Genomic DNA, 20721 nt, shown 5'->3' with positions numbered 1-20721 from the left:
AGTAAAAAAACAAATAAAAGAACTAAAATAAAAATCACGTTAAATAGGCACAATAGCAGAATGGAAATGACAAAAGAAAGAATCACAGAACTTGATGGCAGACCAACAGAAATTATTCAGTCTGAACAACTGATAGAAAAGATAGAAAGAATCAACAGAGTTCTGGGGCTCTGTGGGACAATAACAAAGTTTCTACCATTCATATCATCAGAGCCCCAGAAAGAGAGGAAAAAGAGAGGCTAAAAACATATTTGAAGGAATAATGACTAGAAATGGCCCAAATCTAGTGAAAGACACAGACCTACAAATTTACATAGTTGAGCAAAGCTCAACAAAATAAACCCAAAGAAATCCATACTGAGTCAGTCAAAATCAAATTTCTGAAGACTAAATTCAAATTATAGTGTATTTCTCATAAGAAACTATGGAAGCCAGAGGCAATGGCACAACATTTTCCAAGTGTTGAGGGGGAGGAGAAAGAACTATTAACCCAGAATTCTACATCAAGTGCTTGCATAGACCAGGAGTGAAAAGAAAAAGTGTTTGAGGATAGCTAAAGGATATAGCAGTTATAGGGGTACAATGAAATTCTTCTAAAATCAACTGTTGTGATTTTTGTACAATACAACTCTGTGAATATGAAAAAAACTATTGAATTGCACATTTTAAATTTGTATGTATGCTGATATGGTAGATCGCAATACTTTCCACTACATACACATTAAAATGAAATGTTAAAAACATTCAAGAAATGTAGAGGAAGACAGGAATGGGAAAAAAAGAGGAATGAAAAACAGGAAACAATACACAATAAGTTGGAAATCTTAAATACTAACATTAATGATTAATTATAGGTACCTGAGGCTTCCCCAGTGATGCAGCAATAAAGAATCTGCCTGCTATGCAGGAGATGCAGGTTCAACCCCTGAATTGGGAAAATCCCCTGGAGGAGGAAATAGTATTCTTGCTGGGGACATCCCATGGACAGAGGAGCCTGGCAGGCTACAGTCCATAGGGTCGCAAAGAGTCGGACATGACTGAGCAACTGAACACATATACATACACATAGGTAAGTGGTATAAGCACACCAATAAAAAGTTTTTTTTAAAAAAAGAGAGAGGACTTAACTACATGCTTGTGGGTTATCTATTTTATATACAGTACTGTGTATATTTTAATCCCAAACTCCTAATTTATCCCTCCCTGATCAACTGGTTTTTCATAAAGGTGCAAAGGCAAACCAATAGATAATTTTTTAAACAAATGGTATGAAAAATATTGGACATTCACATAAAAAAAAAAAACAAACAAACCAAAACCTATACTTTTTACCATATACAAAATTATCTAAAAATCAGTAATAAATGTAAATGTAAAATCTGTATAACTACATAAACCTTTTAGAAGCAAACAAAGGTAAAAGATCTTTGCAACCTTGAGTTAGGTGAAAATTTCTTAGAGATGATACCTAAGAATAGTCCTTTACAAAATTGATAGATTGAATTTCATCCAAACTTAAAATTCTATTTGAAAGACACTGTTAAGAAAATAAAAACACAAGCCATAAAAAGTTGGAGAAAATATTTGTAAAACACATATCTAATAAAGCCTTCAATATATCCAGAATAAAGAACTCTTACAAGTGAATAATAAAGCCGATAATGAAATTATAAGATGGCCAAACAGTCTGAATAGACATTTCACCAAATAAGCATATGAAAAGATGCTCAACATCATTAATACACAGGAAAATAACACATTCAAACCACAATGTGATACTACTACGCATCTATTAGAAAGGCTAAACCAAAACCAAAGCAAATCTGTCAATACCAAATTCTTGGTGAGGATGTTGAAAAACTAGAACTCAGATTTTGCTGGTAGGATTGGTACCATAAACGTTACAGCCACTATGGAAAACTGTTTGCCAGTTTCATAGTAAGTTAAATATACACTTACTACATGGCCCAATAATTTCATCGAGTGTTTAGTACACAGGAAAAATAAAAGCATGAAGGCTTATGTTCACATAAAAACCTGCATGTGGATGTTTATGAAAGCTTCATTTACTAGTACTAAAAACTGGAAATGTCTCAATTGTCCTTCAGCTGGAAAATGACAAGAGAAATTGAAGTACATCTATACAACAGGATACTGCTCAGCAATAAAAAGGAATGAAGTACTAATCTACTCAATAACATGGAAAAATCTCAAATGTATTATGCTAAGTTAAAGAACACAGTCTCCAAGGGTACATACATATTGTATGATTCATTTACATGGGTTTCTAGAAGAGGTAAAACTATGGGACAGAAGACAGACCAGTTGTATCCAGGGGCAGCCAGGGGCTAAGATGTGGGGAGAGATTGATGATGAAGGCACATGGGAAAATTTGGGGTGTGATGGACCTGTTCTACATCTTGACTGTGGTGGTAATTGCATGACCACATGTTTGCTAAAATTAAGTAAATACAGACTGAGAAAGCGTAAAATTGACTGTATTGACTGTATTAAAACTCCATAAACTTTACTTTAAAACAACAAAAAAAGATACCATAACACTTTAAGTGAAAAAAATTTACTTTCGTCACAAATGATCAGATATCCACGTACTGGCTGAGGATAATCATATATGAGTTGAGCATGAGGGAAGGCAGTTATTTTTAAGGTGTTTTAGCATGAACTGCTAACGGAGGAAGAAAACTGACCACACAAAATATTTGCTTTGGGGAAATACAATTGCTAAATGAAAAAAGAGAACATGTCACGCTTTGGTCTGAGTTATTTTTGCCTGAAACTAAGCTGTTTTAGCTCTAAATACTTTCATATATATTTGAATCTTAGATGTATCGGGACCCAGAAGTACTCATACCTTCTCCAATAACTCTTTTTGCTGATCCATGTTTCCTTATATGCTGCTAATAAAGCAAGAAAGGTAACTGCTCTTGAAATTTGAAAGAGCCTTACAAAATACTCATCTTCCCTGGTGGTTCATATAGTAGAGCGTCTGCCTACAATGCAGGAGACCTGGGTTTGATCCCTGGGTCGGGAAGATCCCCTGAGGAAGGAAATGGCAACTCACTCCAGTACTCTTGCCTGGAAAATCCCATGGATGGAGGAGCCTGATAGGCTACAGTCCACGGGGTCGCAAAGAGTCAGACATGACTGAGTGACTTCACTTCACTCACTACAAAATACTCAGGTCATGTACAGTAACTTCTGGAAGTGAAGTGTAAGTTGATCAGTCATGTCTGACTCTTTGCAATCCCACGGACTATACAGTCCATGGACTTCTCCAGGCCAGGATGCTGGAGTGGGGATTTTCCCAACTCAGGGATCGAACCCAGGTCTCCCACAATGCAGGCAGATTCTTTACCAGCTGAGCAACCAAGAAGCCCAACTCCTGGAAGAGGCAAGTTTTCATTCTGTTTCAGAATCTCGGTTTTGAAGATGGAGGTAAGTTTTGAATTTGACTCAACATATCTGATAACAGAAGCCCCTATGCATAAGTCTTCTGGGTGGTCACTCAGTGCCAGGTATTATTCTCTATACAAAGACCTCCAATATCTAATCCAGAAGATTCCAGAGATTCTATCACTGCATTTATAGATATGGACTCATTTAAACCCACATTCATTAACAGAACTGAATGTATTACAGGTAGAGCGTGTTCCTTTTATCATTTGAGTCCTTCTACAGTGAAAAATGACACAGAGAATCAGTTCAGTTCAGTTCAGTCACTGTCGTGTCTGACTCTATGTGACCCCATGGACTGCAGCACACCAGGCCTCCCTGTCCATCACCAACTCCCGGAGCTTACTCAAACTCATGTCCATCGAGTCAGTGATGCCATCCAACCATCTCATCCTCTGCTGTCCCTTTCTCCTCCCGCCTTCAATCTTTCCCAGCATCAGGGTCTTTTCAAATGAGTCAGTTCTTCGCAGCAGATGCCCAAAGTCCTGGAGTTTCAGCTTCAGCATCAGTCCCTCCAATGGATATTCAGGACTGATTTCCTTTAGGATGGACTGGCTGGATCTCCTTGCAGTCCAAGGGACTCTCAAGAGTCTTCTCCAACACCACAGTTTAAAAGCATCAATTCTTCAGTGCTCAGCTTTCTATACAGTCCAACTCTCACATCCATACATGACTACTGGAAAAAATGCTGGTCTCTAGCTTACTGTATTTCATAATTGATATACACTCTCATCCGCATCTTATTTGTTAGTATTAAGCAAAGACAGTAGTGCTTACTATTAGCAAGATAATGGTAATTTATGTAATAATTTCCTCCTAGAGTAGCATCCCAGAGAAGGCATGGCACCCCACTCCAGTACTCTTGCCTGGAAAATCCTATGGATGGAGGAGCCTGGAAAGCTGCAGTCCATGGGGTTGCTAAGAGTCAGACATGACTGAGCGACTTCACTTTCACTTTTCACTTTCATGCTTTGGAGAAGGAAATGGCAACCCACTCCAGTGTTCTTGCCTGGAGAATCCCAGGGACGGGGGAGCCTGGTGGGCTGCCGCCTATGGGGTCGCACAGAGTCGGACACGACTGAAGTGACTTAGCAGCAGCAGAGTAGCATCCTTCCTCAGAAATTTGAATAAGGGAGAGGATTCAGGACCGGTGGTCATAAGAATGAATGTGAGAAATGGAGGCAGTCGGCACACATTGGGATAATCCTAACTGATTAGATTTCTCAGGGCCAAAGTGGAGTCAGAACCACGGGGTCAACAGGTCACTCTGCATCCCAGGGCAGCCGCTTCACTCTTAGAAAGTCGGCTGTAAGATACAGGGAAACTTCAAGGCTTCTCTTCAACCCCTGACATACTTTGGTTTTGTGTCACTGATATTTATACTTTCCAACAGGGAAGATTTAATTTGGTTGTGTCACCACCATCCAATATGCTGTGCCTATAAGGAACATTTCTGTACCTGAGGCAGCTGAAAGCATGTATCCCTTAGTATGACTAGAAAAAGCAGCCCTTAGCCTCCTCACCTGGGTCCTGTTTTGAGTTGCTTTAAGGGGATAGTGGCTCTATGGCTAGTTTCCAAGTGGTGAGCGTTAGGTTCTGAACAGCCCATTAGGTTCTGCACATCAGGTTCTGAGCAGCCCATTAGGTTCTGAGCTTCCTGCTAAATGAGAGTAGCTGAGAAAGGCCTGTTCCTTTATCTAGCTACCCTACTCCTTTCCTTCATTTCCTTGGTTACAACATTCAGCTAATACCTGTCCAGTCTCCACCACAGCTTCTTCTGATGAACAAATGAGATGATTCATTGTTTGGAAGTGTTTGGTAACTGCAACATGTTGTACAAATGAAGGGCTTATGATGTAAACTAGTATTCACTGGACAGCAGTCACTTAAATTTGCATTCCTATCAGGGACAGCTAATATAGGATGCAGCTGGCTAGTGTGCTGTGCTGTTTTAATTATTCTGGCAACTGTGGAGGTAGCCTCTAATCCACCACCAACTGTGGCTGGCATTCTGCATGTGCTCCGTCTATACACAGTTCAGGAAGCTGAGCTGGAACCGTGACTGGAAACCCACTGCTCTGCTGCAGTCAGTTATTTTAAGGCTAGCTGAAACAGGAGAGTCTCTGTACAGACTGGTACGTGCAGAAGCCAGAGCTCCAACTCCAGCATTTAGAGGCAATGACTGTGACATATAGTGACAGTTGTGCCACTCTACACAATAGCTATGGCGTCATACTGTCCCACACAAGTGAATTCAGCGTTCTCTATAGATATCTAATTCGCTTGTTCTAAAATGTTACCTTTGTGTAGCATCAAAGATGCATTTATCTCCTTTCACCTGCTTTTTACTTCATACCTTTCAGATTGTCACAATCTTGGGAAGACAACTGTGGTGATCTAAAAACTATCTGCTTATTTTTATAGAGGCCACATGGGAACAATGGAAAGAAGACAGGATCCATAATCCAATGACTTGGTTTGAGTTTTAACTGTGTAGTCATACTGCTTAACTGCTGAGTGTCCTGATATAAAATGAGAATAACAACATGGGAGGGATATATATTTTGAGGGCACCTGAGATTTTACAAAACATTTTTATATATATTATCTCATTATCATTGTTGAGCTATCTTAAAATTTTACATTCATCGCTATTTTCAAATTATCATAGTTGCCACATCTGCCACTAGATCTTGCTATTTATTTGATTAAAAAATGAATGTAAGTATATTGCTACATCATAATTTTAAAATACTTTGATAACTGTATTTTGATACAGCTGATTTTCTTTGGATTGTTATTACATAATATTTAAGCTCTTAAAATACATGTTTCTCAGAAGGGGGTTCACAAGGTTCACCAGATTGCCAAGAGTTCATAGCACAAAAAAGTTCAGAAAAGTCCAAACTAGATAGCTATTAATTTCATGAGTCAAGGTTTAGAACTAAGCAACTTTCTTGTTTCCTCTTATGTTTGTCTTTCTTTACGTACTCATACACAAGAATGTGCATGTATAGATAGATATACCTACACATGGAGGCCCTATAGTTTAGTATTTAAAAGCATGGACTTTACAATCAGTCTTGCAGGCTTCAATCTCAGTTCTGTTCTTTATTAGACAAGTTACTTAATCTCTCCACATCTCAGTATCCTGACCTATAAAATGAGGGAAGTAAGAGTACCCCAAACTCTTCGTGGTGTTTTGCTATTAAATGAGTTCATGTGTTACAAAACATTTAAGACGGTGCTTATATAACATAACTTTATGAATGTTGGCTAATTTTATTATCATTATTAGTATAGATGCATATGCCTCTAAGTATATTTGTAAAAATATACGTGTGTAGGCTTCCCTGGTGGCTCAGACAGTAAAGAATCTGCCTGCAATGTAGGAGACACAGGTTTGATCCCTGAGTTGGGAAGATACCTTGGAGAAGGGAATGGTTACCCACTCCAGTATTCTTGTCTGGAGAATCCTATGGACAGAGGAACATGGCAGGCTACAGTCCATGGGGTCACCAAGAGTCAGACATGACTGAGAAACTAACATTTTCACTTTCATGTATGTAAGCAACCATTTATAAAACCTTTAATGACCATAACATTTAAAGCCAGGGTAAAGGAAAAAGTAACCTAAAATAATGTCACTGCTCTATGACTTATGAGGCTCCCTGCCACACCTAACTACTGTGTTGGGAGACGTTACAAACAAAGAGAAACAACGATTTCAGAGAGATTTATGTAAGTTCAGAGCATGGACAGGTCAACAAAAGTTACAGTAGAATCAGATACGGTGCTGCCTGGCTACCTTACCACTGCAAATACCCCAAACACTTTTAGCAATGAGGCCAGGATCCATCATTACACACAGTGAATATTTACTAATTATTTTATTTGGTTTTTACAAAGAAAGAAGGGTTATTCTTTGTTAGCATTTAGAGATTTTTCTTTTTGAGACATTTCTGAAACTACACAAGATTTGATCATTTTACTGTAAATCCAACCTACCTATTGTCTGCCATGTGTGATACTAGATATTTTACATTCCTTATCTAATTTAACTGTCCCACAGGCACAGTATTATAATCTATAGTTTACAGATGAGGAAAGAAGCTCAAAAAGGTTAAGTGGTTTAAGCCAAGGTAATATAATTAATAAATAACAAAGCCAGGGCCGTGGTGGGTCAGTGGCTAAGACTTCATGTTTCCAGTGCAGGGGGTCCGGGTTCCGTCCTTGGTCAAGGAACCAGATCCCACATGCTGCGATGAGAACTGGGCAACTGAAAGACCCCACATGCCTCAACAAAGATCAAAGTTCTGCAGCTGCAACTAAGACCTGGTGCAGCCAAATAAATAGATTAATTAAAAAAAAAAGACAAGGCCAGAATTAAAATCTCAGGTTTATCTGACTCTAAAATCTGTATCTTTTTTACTGTATTACACTGTACAGTATTAAAATGAATCAACTAAAATATATTATCCACAATACCTCTGGTATTCAATTAAATTATTTGAGCTTAATGTTAACAGAAAAATCTACACATCTATAAATGATAGGCATAAAATGAAAGGATTTTACTATGTATGTTTGTTTTTAGGGCCCAGTACTGAGGCCTAATTCATCTGAATCTAGGACATAATAAGCTATGTTAAAACATTAATCCACTGTATTAGGTTAAACACTAAGAACTGCTACTAAAATGATGTCTCATTCAGGAAAAGCCTCTTCACTCCTCCTCCAGGACAATGGGCAGCACAGAAAGTGTTCGATTTAATTAGCTGTGTATGTAGAAAGAGATGCTCATCTGTTTCCATGGAGTCAAACACATCACGACACACTTCTCCATGGAAACAGAGAAGGGAAAACAGAAAATGCTAAAGTGAATGAATTCATGGAGCAGTTGGTGAGCAAAGATTGAAGGAAAAAAACAATTCATCTGTAGTACTATGTTGCTAGTTTAGAAAAGAGAAACAACATATACTTAAGAAATCATCATTCATGCTACATAAAAGAACATAGAAGATACACTGAAATTTAAGATGTATCTTAATACTGAAAAATAACATATTATTTGGTGGGAACATACAAATGTTAGGAAATACCACAGAGCAAAGGTATTACTGTCTTTGAACAGAAGACAAAAAAATGGCAGAATTCTTAAAAGGTGAACAATATTACAGCTCAAAGTGAGTAATGAGTACGGGATTCCTTAGACAACACAATAAAATACATAGAACCAACTTGTAAATACATTTATCAGTTCTGTATTGTTTCATATCATGATTGCTTCTTTGTTTTTAAGGAATTTTTTCCTTTAGAGATATAAAATTCCAGAAATTTTTCAAGTTTTATTATATAACACATTAATTTGTATGGTTGAGCCTATACTGCACACTTTGTTCCCCTTAATAACTATATTTCATGTTAAAAGAATGAAAGAGTTATAAAATATGTTTTCTTGGGAAGTTCTGACTTAAAAATTTTTTCCCAAATGAAATTAAGCTCTAACTTGTCTCTTAATTCAATTTAACTCAATTCAGATTTAATCTCAGCCCTCTAAATGATTATAGACTTATTGGGAGGAAAGATACTTAAAACAATGAAAATAATTTTCATTCACTTCTTCAATAAGCATTTCTCATGTGCCTACTATGTGCCAAGCACTGTGCTGGATTTTGTGTGTATAATGACTACTTCAACAGACCTAGTCTATACTCATGTAGGCTATTAAATTAGAGAGAGACATCAAAATAGTCAAACATACACATACACAGTTATGACCTGAGATAAATTCTATGAAAGAAAACTGAAGAGTTATAAGAGAGGACACGGTGAACAGACTTCACTGAGATTCAATGGGCAGAGCAGGTTTCTATGAAGAAGTGACCTCAATGATGAGATCTGAAGGATGAGTAAAGGTCAGCCCGACAGACAATGAGGAGAAGAGCATTTTAGGCAAAAGCTTTGAGATGTAAAAGGGCTTACAGATTTGAGAAATGAAAATAAAGCAGGTTTTTCTAGGAAGAGAGTGGTGAAATGTGAGGTTGGAGAGAGAAAGAGGTATAGTTTCAAAATTTTGTTCCAAATACAATGGGAAGCAATTCAAGTGTTTTGAGCTCGATATAACTGAATATACAATTTTTAGTACAAGTAAACATGGAACATTTAGGAGAAAAGTCCAAAAAAGGCAAAACTAAACTATAGAGTGTAAGACATATGACTAGGTGGCAAAACTACAATATAATTATCACATAAATGTCACTGCTACTGCTAAGTCACTTCAGTCATGTCTCTGTGTGACCCCATAGACGGCAGCCCACCAGGCTCCCCCATCCCTGGGTTCTCCAGGCAAGAACACTGGAGTGGGTTGCCATTTCCTTCTCCAAGGCATGCAAGTGAAAAGTGAAAGGGAAGCCGCTCAGTCATGTCTGACCCTCAGTGACCCCATGGACTGCAGCCTACCAGGCTCCTCCGTCCATGGGATTTTCCAGGCAGGAGTACTGGAGTGGGGTGCCATTGCCTTCTCCGACATAAACGTCAAGACACCATATTATGTCAAGTGGGAAGGAACAATGAACTGGGGCTTCTAGAAAAACAATGTCCTGTTCTCTGACCTAATGTTGACTACATGCACTTTTGCTTCATATTTATTCATTAAATTGAACATTTAAGTTCTATGGACTTCTCTATACATATATTTCAAAATAAGAAAGTATATTTTCTTTTCTTTCAGTAAAATATAGATGGAGATAAAGATGTGGGGATAAAGAGTGCAGATGGCTCAAGAAGCTTGGTTTTGGTGACAGAGGTTGATAATTGTGCCCCATACCACTCTCTCATTCTTTCTTTCTGGGAACTGAGCACCCTGAGTTTTAGCTAGGCGTGATGCCATTCAGGGAGAGAGAAGTTTTTTTAGGCTCTTTGTCCTAGGTGTGGCTCTAACTCCACCCACTTCCAGGATGACAAATTGCTACCCTGCACACTCTCTCTCCCCCTTCCTGCTGGCTGGGCTCTGACAACAGTGAAAGAATCTGCCTTTGACCCAAAGATGGAAGCCACATCTTGAGAATGGCAAAGTAAAGCTCTAGCAACATCCCTGGATGATTCTGTAAAGCAGAGATGTCTCTCCACCCTAGACTGCCCACTTACCTTTGTTCTATTATGAGAATGAAATATACCTCTATCTTTTAAGTCACTGTTAAACCAGTTTAGCCCATGTACTCATACATTTACACAAAGGAAGGCTGACAAATATGGCAATACCTAGAGGCAGATACCTAGAAGGAGCAGAGAAGGATTTTTAAATAATGGAGCTAACAGAGCATGTTTATCTTCAATGTTGATAAAAGAATTTAGAATAGAGGAAAAGGTTGATGATGTAGTAATCCAAGGTTAAAAATATGAAACAAGATCCCTGAGAAGACAGACGTAGGGAGAAACTATCTTTGACAGAAAGGGATATTTGCTCTGTTTTAGCAGGAAAAGAGAAGAAGATGGGTGAAGCTGTAGGCTGACATAGTTATTAGGCTGAAAGTTGGGAGAGTTCCTATTTAGTATTTCCACTTTAAGTAAGAAGCATAAAGAATTAGCTAAGAAAGGGAGGGAGGGAGATATGGCAGTAGTCAGAGTTTCAGTAGAGGAAAAAGGTATGGGACAGTCATATGGAGAAATGTAATATGATGAGCAGAGTCTTGAGTGCCTTTCTGAAGTAGGGAGGCATGAATTTAAGGTGTTACCAATCTTCCACACAGGTTAAACTGTTCAGGGCTTGACAGAGGTAGATGGATTAGGTCCATCTAGAGTTGGGATTGCAACAGCCAGGTGTCACAGGTGAGAAGAAAAGGGAGTTCTTCCAAGAGAAGGATTTTAATAATAGACTGCGGAATCAGGGCTGAATAGAAAGGAAAGTAAAAACAGAAGAATAATGATGGTCAAAAGTGGAAAAGATAATGGACTGGAGGAATCAGTGACACTGAAAAACTATCATTCTCATTAGTAAATGAGCTGGAACTGAGAGTTTTAGTTGAATGGTGGGTGTCTGAGTGAAAGAGTCAGAGGTGGCAGAAGACATCAAATTCGAAGAGTAACTGAATGTAGATAGCTGAGGTGAAGTGAGGATCACATCTCTGAAAGAGAAGAGAAATCTTTACAGAGAATGTGGTAAGAGAACTTTGTCCTTGAAGATGAGTTGGAGTTTGCTTAGCAGAGAAGGTAAGGGGGTCGAAGGTAAAAAAGGGGAGAGGGAATAGATGTATAGAGGAAACAAAGACAAAATTTATGTCATATTGAGGAATAGAAAAACTAGTCATCAGTTAGGGTGCATGGGTAGAAATTCCTGGAAAAACGAGACATTTAGAGTGAATTACATTCTAAAGGAATAGGTATGGAGGTTCAAGTAGTGTTGACTTTAAAGACTGGGTTGTCAATCACGATGTCATCAAACATTTAATGGTATGTATCGAGATTACAAATAACGGAGATTTTTATATTATTTATTTTCTTTGGGACTAACAACTTGTGACTATGTAGATTTGTGGTTTTTGCAGTCTTGGAAAATTCTCAGCCACTGTCTTTTTCCTGTTTACTTTATTCTCTAGAGCTTCTCTAAAAGTTCTTCTAGAACCTGACCTTTCTCTATATATAAGACAGGGTGACCACTATCAACTTCAATCAGCTGAATCAGTGATAAGAACATTTAGTCAATTTAAAATCATTGAAGTTTAAATCATTTGTAAACATTACTTTGGGAATATATTAAATGTTATAGATCATTATCTAATATCTCATTCCAGATCTCTGTTCTTACAGAGATCTCTAATAACAGATGAATTACTAAAAGACAAATTAATTCTCTTAGCACCTTAGAGTACCTATCTAGTTCAGTTCAGTTCAGTTGCTCAGTCGTGTCCGACTCTTTGCAACCCCATGAACTGCAGCACACCAGGCCTCCCTGTCCATCACCAACTCCCAGAGTCCACACAAACCCATGTCCATTGAGTCGGTGATGCCATCCAACCATCTCATCCTTTGTCGTCCCCTTCTCCTCCCGCCCTCAATCTTTCCCAGCATCAGGGTCTTTTCAAATGAGTCAGCTCTTCGCATTAGGGGGCCAAAGTATTGGAGTTTCAGCTTCAATATCAGTCCTTCCAATGAACACCCAGGACTGATCTCCTTTAGAATGGACTGGTTGGATCTCCTTGCAGTCCAAGGGACTCTCAAGAGTCTCCTCTAACACCACGGTTCAAAAGCATCAATTCTTCAGTGCTCAGCTTTATTTATAGTCCAACTCTCACATCCATATATGACCGCTGGAAAAACCATAGCCTTGACTAGACGGATCTAGATTTGATGCCACATACACAGGTATTTCTCAAGTACTTTTCATCTAATCTAAAAACCACAATTTTAAGTTTCAGGACTTAGTTTCTTTCTTGTCCAAGTCTTGAAACCAAATATAAACAATAATGTATTTCCACTAAAACGTGTGAGTAAACTGCAAATTAAAATGAAAAAATTTCCTTAGGACAAAGAGTTATTTTTCAAGTCTCTGTACTTAAAGAGGAACTTGGAGCTTACCTACGATAAGCTTGTGAAGAACACCCTTATCTCCATTAATAGCAGCAGCATGAACTTGGGATGCTAATGAAGAACCGGGAAAGAACAAGTTCTCTGACCTGTTCATAGTCTTCTCAACAACTGAACAACCTGAAATGATGATGCAACCAATAAATATCCATAGGAAACACTTCTGAAATCCATCTCACCAGTTCTAAATGGGTATTTATAATTATGGCTTACTAGAAACACTTCACCAGGATTCAAAATGTCTACAGTCCTAGTTTTAGAAGAGACATAAGGAGCAAAGCAGCTGAACTTCTGTACAAGTTGCTCATCTGTAAAATGAAAGGATTAGATGCTTCTAAGACACTTATCAAACTGAACTGAAGACGCTTATCAGGGGCTGAGGGAAAAAAAAAGGCTAAGTATTTAACATTAGACCCACGGTTCAAAAGGCACAGTGACTGGCTAAGTTAATACAGGTGATTTGACTCCACATAATACTAAATATTAGAACTGATACTGGGACTAAAGGTGATGATGAAGTCACAAAATAGATAATGATATAAACTTAGCAGGTTAAAACTACCTAGATTTAAGTGCTAAATTAGAAGGTACCTCATTCTTTCTTTCATGCCCACAAAAGGAGGCATTTTTATTTGTTCTCGTCTTGTGTCCACCACGGAAATATACCTAGTTAGAGATCTTGACCTCAGGAACTTAACTTGGAAATCACACCATTAGGATAAACCATGTTTCATTAAGGAAAATTTTGCTGACTGGTCATTTGATATGGTTTGATAGACTCTTCTAGAAATGCATTAACTGCATAGGAAAATAGTACATTCCCTATCATAAGAGTGCTTAAGCAGAGATTGGATTATGTCAGAAAAGGAGCAGGAAGAATTCAAGTACCTGATGGAAGGAAAGAGGAGTACTTTCATCAATGATCATAAACTTGCATCCTAAACTTAAGATGTCCTATCAAAGTTTCAAACTTGAACCTACAAGGATAAGGGAGATAAGTACAAGAAACACGGGGAGTGATAAGTAACACAGCAAACTGGACATGTGTACCTATCTAAAGGGAGCAGCTGTTAATTAGCTTCAGCTAATATCTACCATAAAGGTAAGCAAGCCCTCTTCTGATTTTAACAAAAAGTGAAACTCCAATCCCTGTGACTCTCTTTTGTAAAATAAATTTATTACAGTTCATGAGCTTGACTGTGGTTGACAAGGATTATTGGTTATTTTAAAGTGAAAGTATTTTCTTACTTTTGTAAAGTTTAGCTCTTCATGGCTTTATTTCGCTGACAATTTCAGTTCATGTGTTGGCAAAAATCATGGGCCTTTTGAGAGACTTCTGTCATGCTTGAGCAAGTCTGTCATGTCAGAAAAACCAGTTATATGCAGGATTAAATTAAAGTGACTTAAAGAAGCTGCAAAACAGGGGTGGAGGTTAAAACACAGAAGAGTAATTATACTTGGGCTCAAGGTCCAGTTCTTTAATAATATGCAGTGTAAACATAGGCTACCTCTGCTCTGCCTTCCCCTAAAATATGAAACATAAAATCAGCAGACCATGCAGATTCATTCAACAGGCTGAGTGGCAACTATGTGATAGGCACTGTTCTGATCTCTAGACATTGTTCTGCACTTTAGATCACTCCAGGTGATCAGAGTTTTGGACACATCAGAATCACAAAAAAAACTTTTAGAAAATAAATTAAAAATTTTATCTCAGTTATATATATTTATATACATCTCATAATTCTTAGCAACTTAGTACAGAAACAGGTAGATAGATGGTTTTCAGTGAATGCTTGTTGAGTGAAAAATCAGTCATAGGCTGAGTACTAAGTCCAGAGGGTGACCAGGGTCAATGTTTAGTTTCTTGGAGTAATGAGTTCATACTCATCTGTCTCAGATCTTTTATAACTCCTCATTTCTATTTACCAGAGAGGTTGGTGAGTGGTAAAGAGATAAGAACACCAGACTAGGAGAGAGGAGACCTAAATAAAAATCTTGACTCCATCACTATTTAATTTTGTCAGCCTGAGAAATCCTTTAAAAAAAAAAAAAAACCCACCTCAAATGTATACAAAAATTTTTTAGCGGTTTTTCATTAATTTTTATAGATCAAAACCTCTTAGTTATGAAATTCTATAAAACGCAAAGGTATCAACATCAACTAACTATAAAATAAGCCAGTGTAATAAACGCTCTAATAATAACTGTAGAAAACTAGTGGTGCTGTAGGAGTAGTACTGTTAGTCGCTCAGTCATGACTGACTCTTTGCAGCTCTATGGACTATAGCCCTCCAGGCTCCTCCGTCTATGGAATTCTCCAGGCAAGAATACTGGAGTGGGTAGCCATTCCCTTTTCCAGGGGTTCTTCCCGACTCAGAGACAGAACCCAGGTCTCCTGCATTGCAGGCGAATTCTTAACCATCTGAGACACCAGGGAAGCCCAAAGTGGTGCTGTAGTCACAAGCAAAGGAAGAGTAACTGCGATTAGGACCAAAGGATTGGTTGTTTGGAAAGTTCTCAGAGATGGTGACTGACATCAAACCAGGGTCTCCTGCAGTGCAGGCAGATTCTTCAGCAGCTGAGCTACCAGGCAAGCTCAGTTGAGATTGCTTGGCTACAATTGGCTGCACGGCGATCTAGCTAGGTGTTCGTAAATGAATCTGGAGAGCTAACCGGGCCCAGGTTAAGTTCCTTAACTGGTTGGCTAGCAAGTGTTGTAATTATCCTGTAGGAGTGATCCATCCATCAGTAGCAATCACTCTTGAACTGAGCTTTTCAGTTTACAACGGGCTTCCCCAGTCCATCCCATAACTATTCCTTACAGGAGTCCAAAGTGACAATTACAGGTAAGTCATTAACACATTCCACTGAAACACAACAAGGGGGTGGTTCTGACTTTATAATGCTAGAACTAACACAGAGAGAAGAGCAAGTAGGCAAGGAAGCCAGTGATTGGAGGTTCAGGCCACAGCTCAGGCCAGGAGGGCCGAGAGTTTGAGGCAGGGGCTAAGCACTGCAGACCGATAGGAGCCTCCCCAGCCAGGCCCCCTCTTACTCACCGTCGCCTCCTCCAGGACTCACGTCCTGGGGGCGGCTCCAGGAGGCACGACCCCCGCTGGGCCGCCCCTCCTGCCAGGCCAGGCCACTACATCCAGCCGGGGCTGAGCCCACCGAGCTGAAAAGTAGTGGAAACCCTCGGAAGGCAGCGCGAGGCTCTTGACGGCACAGCCTTCTGGGAATTGTAGTTCGCGTCCCGTAATAACTCTCCCCCACGCCCTTTCTATCCCACAAGGCCCCGCGCGCGGCCGACTTGCTGGACCAGGCCCGAGAGCTTGATGGGAAAAGAGTTCCGTGCATTTGATGACGTGCTTTTTGAGAATGGCGCAGGACTACATGTTCCGACGGGCTCTGAGAGAGGCAGGACCCGGAAGTGAGGGTGTGCGAGGCCTCTCTGGAAGTTGTCCCGGGTGTTCGCCGCTGGAGCTCCGGGTCGAGAGGACGGGGTCCCGCTGCCGGGAGAATCCTCCACTGCCGCCGGCGCCCGGAGCCCAGCCCTTTCCTATCCTAACCCAACCTTCTCTAGTCCCAGACGCCAGCGCCTGTCCCTGCCGCGGACTCTGGCGTTACCATGATTCCTGCCATCTTCCTATCCTTACCCGACCTCAGATGCTCCCTGCTTCTCCTGGTGAGTGAGTGAAGGAATGACAGACCCTTCGATAGATGGTCTGTCTGTCTCCCGCCCTTACCGAGGGGGACGCAGCTTCTCCTACCCTTGCTTTCCTGTTTTTTCCTCCTGGTGGCGAGGAGTGCACCCTCCCCCGCTGCCTTCATTCTCGGCATCCGTCTGTCCGCTTCCCAGGCCCCGGGTTCCTGAGGCCTGAGAAACCACGGACGGAGAATGAGACCTGTAAACCCGAGAATTAGCCCTGGGAGAAGAATCTGTGGGAGGGTCGGGGCGAGCAGCGCCCCTTCCCCCGGCTTTCGGAGGTTGTTTCAGTCCACAGGGCTCATGAACTTGGTGGTAGTCTATGTCCAAAAGGTCGGGGCGTAGACCTTCTGTTCCCTCCCACCCCCTTCTTTTGGGAACAGTGTGAGGCCGACAGGTGCTGGGGTCTTGTGAATCTCGCTCTTGAGCCCTGAAACGGTGCCCGGGTCGGCGGAGCCCTCTGTTGTGGCTTGATACGATTGGTTGAGAACCCGGAACTGGAAGCTGGTTTGGTATCCACTGGGGGAGCAAAGGTTTGAAGGGTGGAGGCTGTGATTACCAGAAAGCCTCAGCTCAGAGCCTCTTTTTCATCTGGTTATACTGCCCTTCTCCACCCCGAAATTTAAGCAGAGTTGTTCTTCAGGCTCCTGGTTGGTGAATGACCAGGTTTTGTGCATACATGTGCACTTATTCCTTAACTGCCTCACCGGCTCAGCACCATCCCATCTTGCAAAGGAATCTAACCCCCACTCCGTCTTCCTCCAAAGTACATCTCAAGTGTGCAACCTGAGTAATCCAGGCTGCAGGTCAAATTTAGACAAAAGTGAAGGAAACTCCATGTGGCAAAATGATGTACTTTTAATTGAACTGTTGTTATAACACGATATTTGAAAGTACTTTAATTGTAGTAAGTTTTTATAAAGCTAAATGTAAGTTGAACATTAAGTTAAAATCACTCTTGACAATGTAAGAAATATAATTCAATGACTCACAGGGAGGCATATAGCTGGTTACTGGCAGAACTGGGATTTGAAGCAAGTGTCTTGACTCAGTGATTATTCTGCCATATCACGTTAAATTTTTAATGTTTGTGTATGAAATAGTTTCTCTCTGCCTGTCCCCTCTCTTCCTGTTTTCTCTCCCCTCTCCTTCCTCTCTCCTCCCTCTTTTCTCTGCGATTTTTCAAGTCATATTCAAAGGCCATACCCAGTACTTGGACTTTCTCAGAGGAAAAGTGCTATTAAAGAACTAAAGATAGTATGTCAAAATACTTTTGAGAACTAAAAGTTGCATATAAACATGGTAATGTTACATGATGAAGTGTCCTGTTGTCACTTCTTATAATCATAGGGTAACGAGTGTCTTCTCTATAGAGGAAAATATTCTGTAGAGAACTATTTCTTGGTAATTGCATCATACCCTGTGGGTCTCTTTCTTCTGGAGTACTAGAATAATACGCAGAGACCACTGTCTTTAAGGGTAATAGATACTAATCTTGCCATATCCATAAAAATGGCCAGAATTATGAGTTGTTTGCCAGAAATTACTTCTAGGTTACAAAAAATATAAAGGGCAAAAATCATAAGAGATTGAAAAGAAAAGGTGAAATACTGATTAGAGAAACTGTATAAGATTCACTGGCTATAGAGCTAAATTTAAGAAAGAAAAATAATTTGTTTTGAAATAACTTACACTTTTTATAGAAAGCCTACAAACCTTGTTAAGCATAAAAATTTTTTTTCTAATTCTTTTCTAAAATCTAGTTAACATTTTGTATACTTACCTCTCTAAATAAATGTAGCAGAATAGGTACATAAAATACATAAGGTATTTTAGAGAATAAAGGTTAACCTGTAAAGGTTGATAGGCTGGAAAATAAAGCCCAAGAAAAGGTTTAGTAAGTCAGAGTTACAAGCGGAGCTAAATTCAGTTTGAACACAGTGTTTACCAAAGTAGTTTTAATAATCATATCCCAGTTAGCAAATATTTATAGAACATCTGTCTGATCACAATTTCAATTACTTATCTAATTGCCAGTTCTGTTCTTGTGATGGAGCCTGCTTACTCATTAACCCACCTGTCTAAAAATATATCCTTTATCTTCTCTAGTGTACTTTCTTCCTCCTCCTTCCAACTTCCACTCTCAGACTTCAAGTTTATTCCCTCCCTCATTCAGCCATTGAATATCTAAGTTCCCACTTAGCTGAGGTCATTTTCTTTCTTTCCCTTAAATGGCATGCTCCAAAAAGCCATATAGTCTCTTACCACAGTGATTTTTTTTCAGGCAAACTATACCTCCACCCTGAAGAACTAGATCTGTTTAGTGGTGTTCATAAGATAACAGCTGAAACATAAAATCTTAAACTTCTGTATGCAGGTAGTTCCCCTCCCCCGACCTCTATCTCAAAATCATTTTGGGATATATCATGCTATGGCTTAAAAGCCTTTCTGGGATGGGTAACTAAACATAAAAGTTCAATGTAACAACTTTTTCTTCCCTGAGTTTTTATGTTTAGATAGCTTTAAAGTCAGGGTCTTAGACAATCAGTTCTTTTATTTTGGGCTTGCTTTTTAAAACACACCCTTTGCTTTTCAATTATTTTTAAACTCTACTGAATTTGCAACATGTCTTGGGCAAAGTCAGGTATTGTAGACACTGATTTTGGGTAAATCAGAAAAGGTATTTGAGTCACCTGGCAAATGCAAAAGGCGTAATCCTCCTGATACCTTTACTGTATGTCATTATATTATTACTGTTATGATTTGAATTGATCCATTAGATGTGCGATTACAACTCTAGTTCCTAAACTGCGTAATCTCTGCCTCTATAACTGTTTATCGTATTTTGAGGATGATTTGAATGCTGGAGCAGCATTTCTCTACTAAAGCTCCATGTATATAATGTCTGGATTGGGAAATTCCTTCTCAGTTGTGTGTGCTTTTAAGGAGAGCTACCTGAATCAGAGAAAAAGCATCTGGCCAGATGTATCATGGCAGTATCTTTTCATTTTGCTATGTGACAGTCTTTACTTGGCAGCTCATAGGATAAGTTAAGGGGATGTTTGATTTATCACTAACCAAAGAATCAGTTATGTATCCATTAGCTCTTTTCTGCTTATCTTTCTGAGACGGGTTTACTCAGGATTAAAAGTGATCATTTTCCCCTTAAATTATTTATTTCTTAATAGTTCTTCCAGCATTGGTTTTGTACATGAGTTTTTAGAGTATGTGATAAGTGAAATAAGACTAAGTTGGAATGAAGTTGTCTGATATAGCCTAAACCACCTTTTCTGTGGTTCACAGGTTTGTAACATCCTGCTCCAGTTACTTTATGGAAAAGGCTTTCTCATTAATCTCTTGATGGTTAGGTTTATAGATCATAAATTGTTACTAGCCCTAATTGCCTTGTGCCTGGACATTAAGGCTTTTGACATTATTGTTCTCCTGGTTTGTTCAATATGTATAAGAAGCCAAGAAGTGTTTGCTTAGGGAACTAAGTAAATCAGAGAGCTAAGTAAATATTTGTTTAAACTCTTTAAGTACCTTAAAAAATAAGTACAGTAGAATTCAGAGATGTCAGTTTTAGCCATTTGTGGCTATTATAAATACTGATTCCTGTCATCAAAAAGAGTACTTCTGGATACATGTTGTTACATTTAGAACTCTGTGGGTTATTTATCCTATTGATATGGCTTGCTCCAGATCAATGGTTTATAAAACCTGGTTGCTCATTAGAACCATCTGGGCCAATTTTAATACAATTCTGTGTAGGTCCTCTACTGGGCTAGTTATATCTGGGGGACCTAAACATTGCTTTTTGTTTGTTTGCTTTGTTCTTAATTCCCAGGTCATTTGTTTTTTCTTTAGTATGTTTCCCTAAAAGATGAGAATTAAACAACAGAGCAAAAAACAGAATACCATTGTCACAACTGGAAAAAGTAACAGAAATTTCT

At 39.3% G+C, this 20721-nt stretch overlaps 2 protein-coding genes across 4 annotated transcripts in view; one reads left to right on the top strand and one right to left on the bottom strand.

Moving 5' to 3' along the window:
• INVS (inversin) overlaps positions 1-16310 on the bottom strand; it is a 133721-nt gene extending 117411 nt beyond the window's left edge. Inside the window, exons 1-2 of one of the 3 annotated variants that reach the window (XM_013966062.2) lie at positions 16122-16310; positions 13051-13179 (exon numbers count right to left, since the gene is read on the bottom strand). In XM_013966062.2, the coding sequence (XP_013821516.1) occupies positions 13051-13156 (106 nt within the window). In that variant the 5' untranslated portion in view covers positions 13157-13179; positions 16122-16310. The remainder of the gene's footprint in view (positions 1-13050; positions 13180-16121) is intronic. The other 2 variants (XM_013966063.2, XM_018052243.1) reach the window with 2 other exon arrangements.
• ERP44 (endoplasmic reticulum protein 44) overlaps positions 16490-20721 on the top strand; it is a 91970-nt gene continuing 87738 nt past the window's right edge. Inside the window, exon 1 of the mRNA XM_005683921.3 lies at positions 16490-16747. Within this exon, the coding sequence (XP_005683978.1) occupies positions 16691-16747 (57 nt within the window). The 5' untranslated portion in view covers positions 16490-16690. The remainder of the gene's footprint in view (positions 16748-20721) is intronic.

The sequence above is a fragment of the Capra hircus genome, chromosome 8, assembly GCF_001704415.2.
Source record: "Capra hircus breed San Clemente chromosome 8, ASM170441v1, whole genome shotgun sequence".
Taxonomy (NCBI): domain Eukaryota; kingdom Metazoa; phylum Chordata; class Mammalia; order Artiodactyla; family Bovidae; genus Capra; species Capra hircus.
The sequence above is the reverse complement of the archived record's forward strand: the minus strand, read 5'-3'. Positions and strand labels throughout refer to the sequence as shown.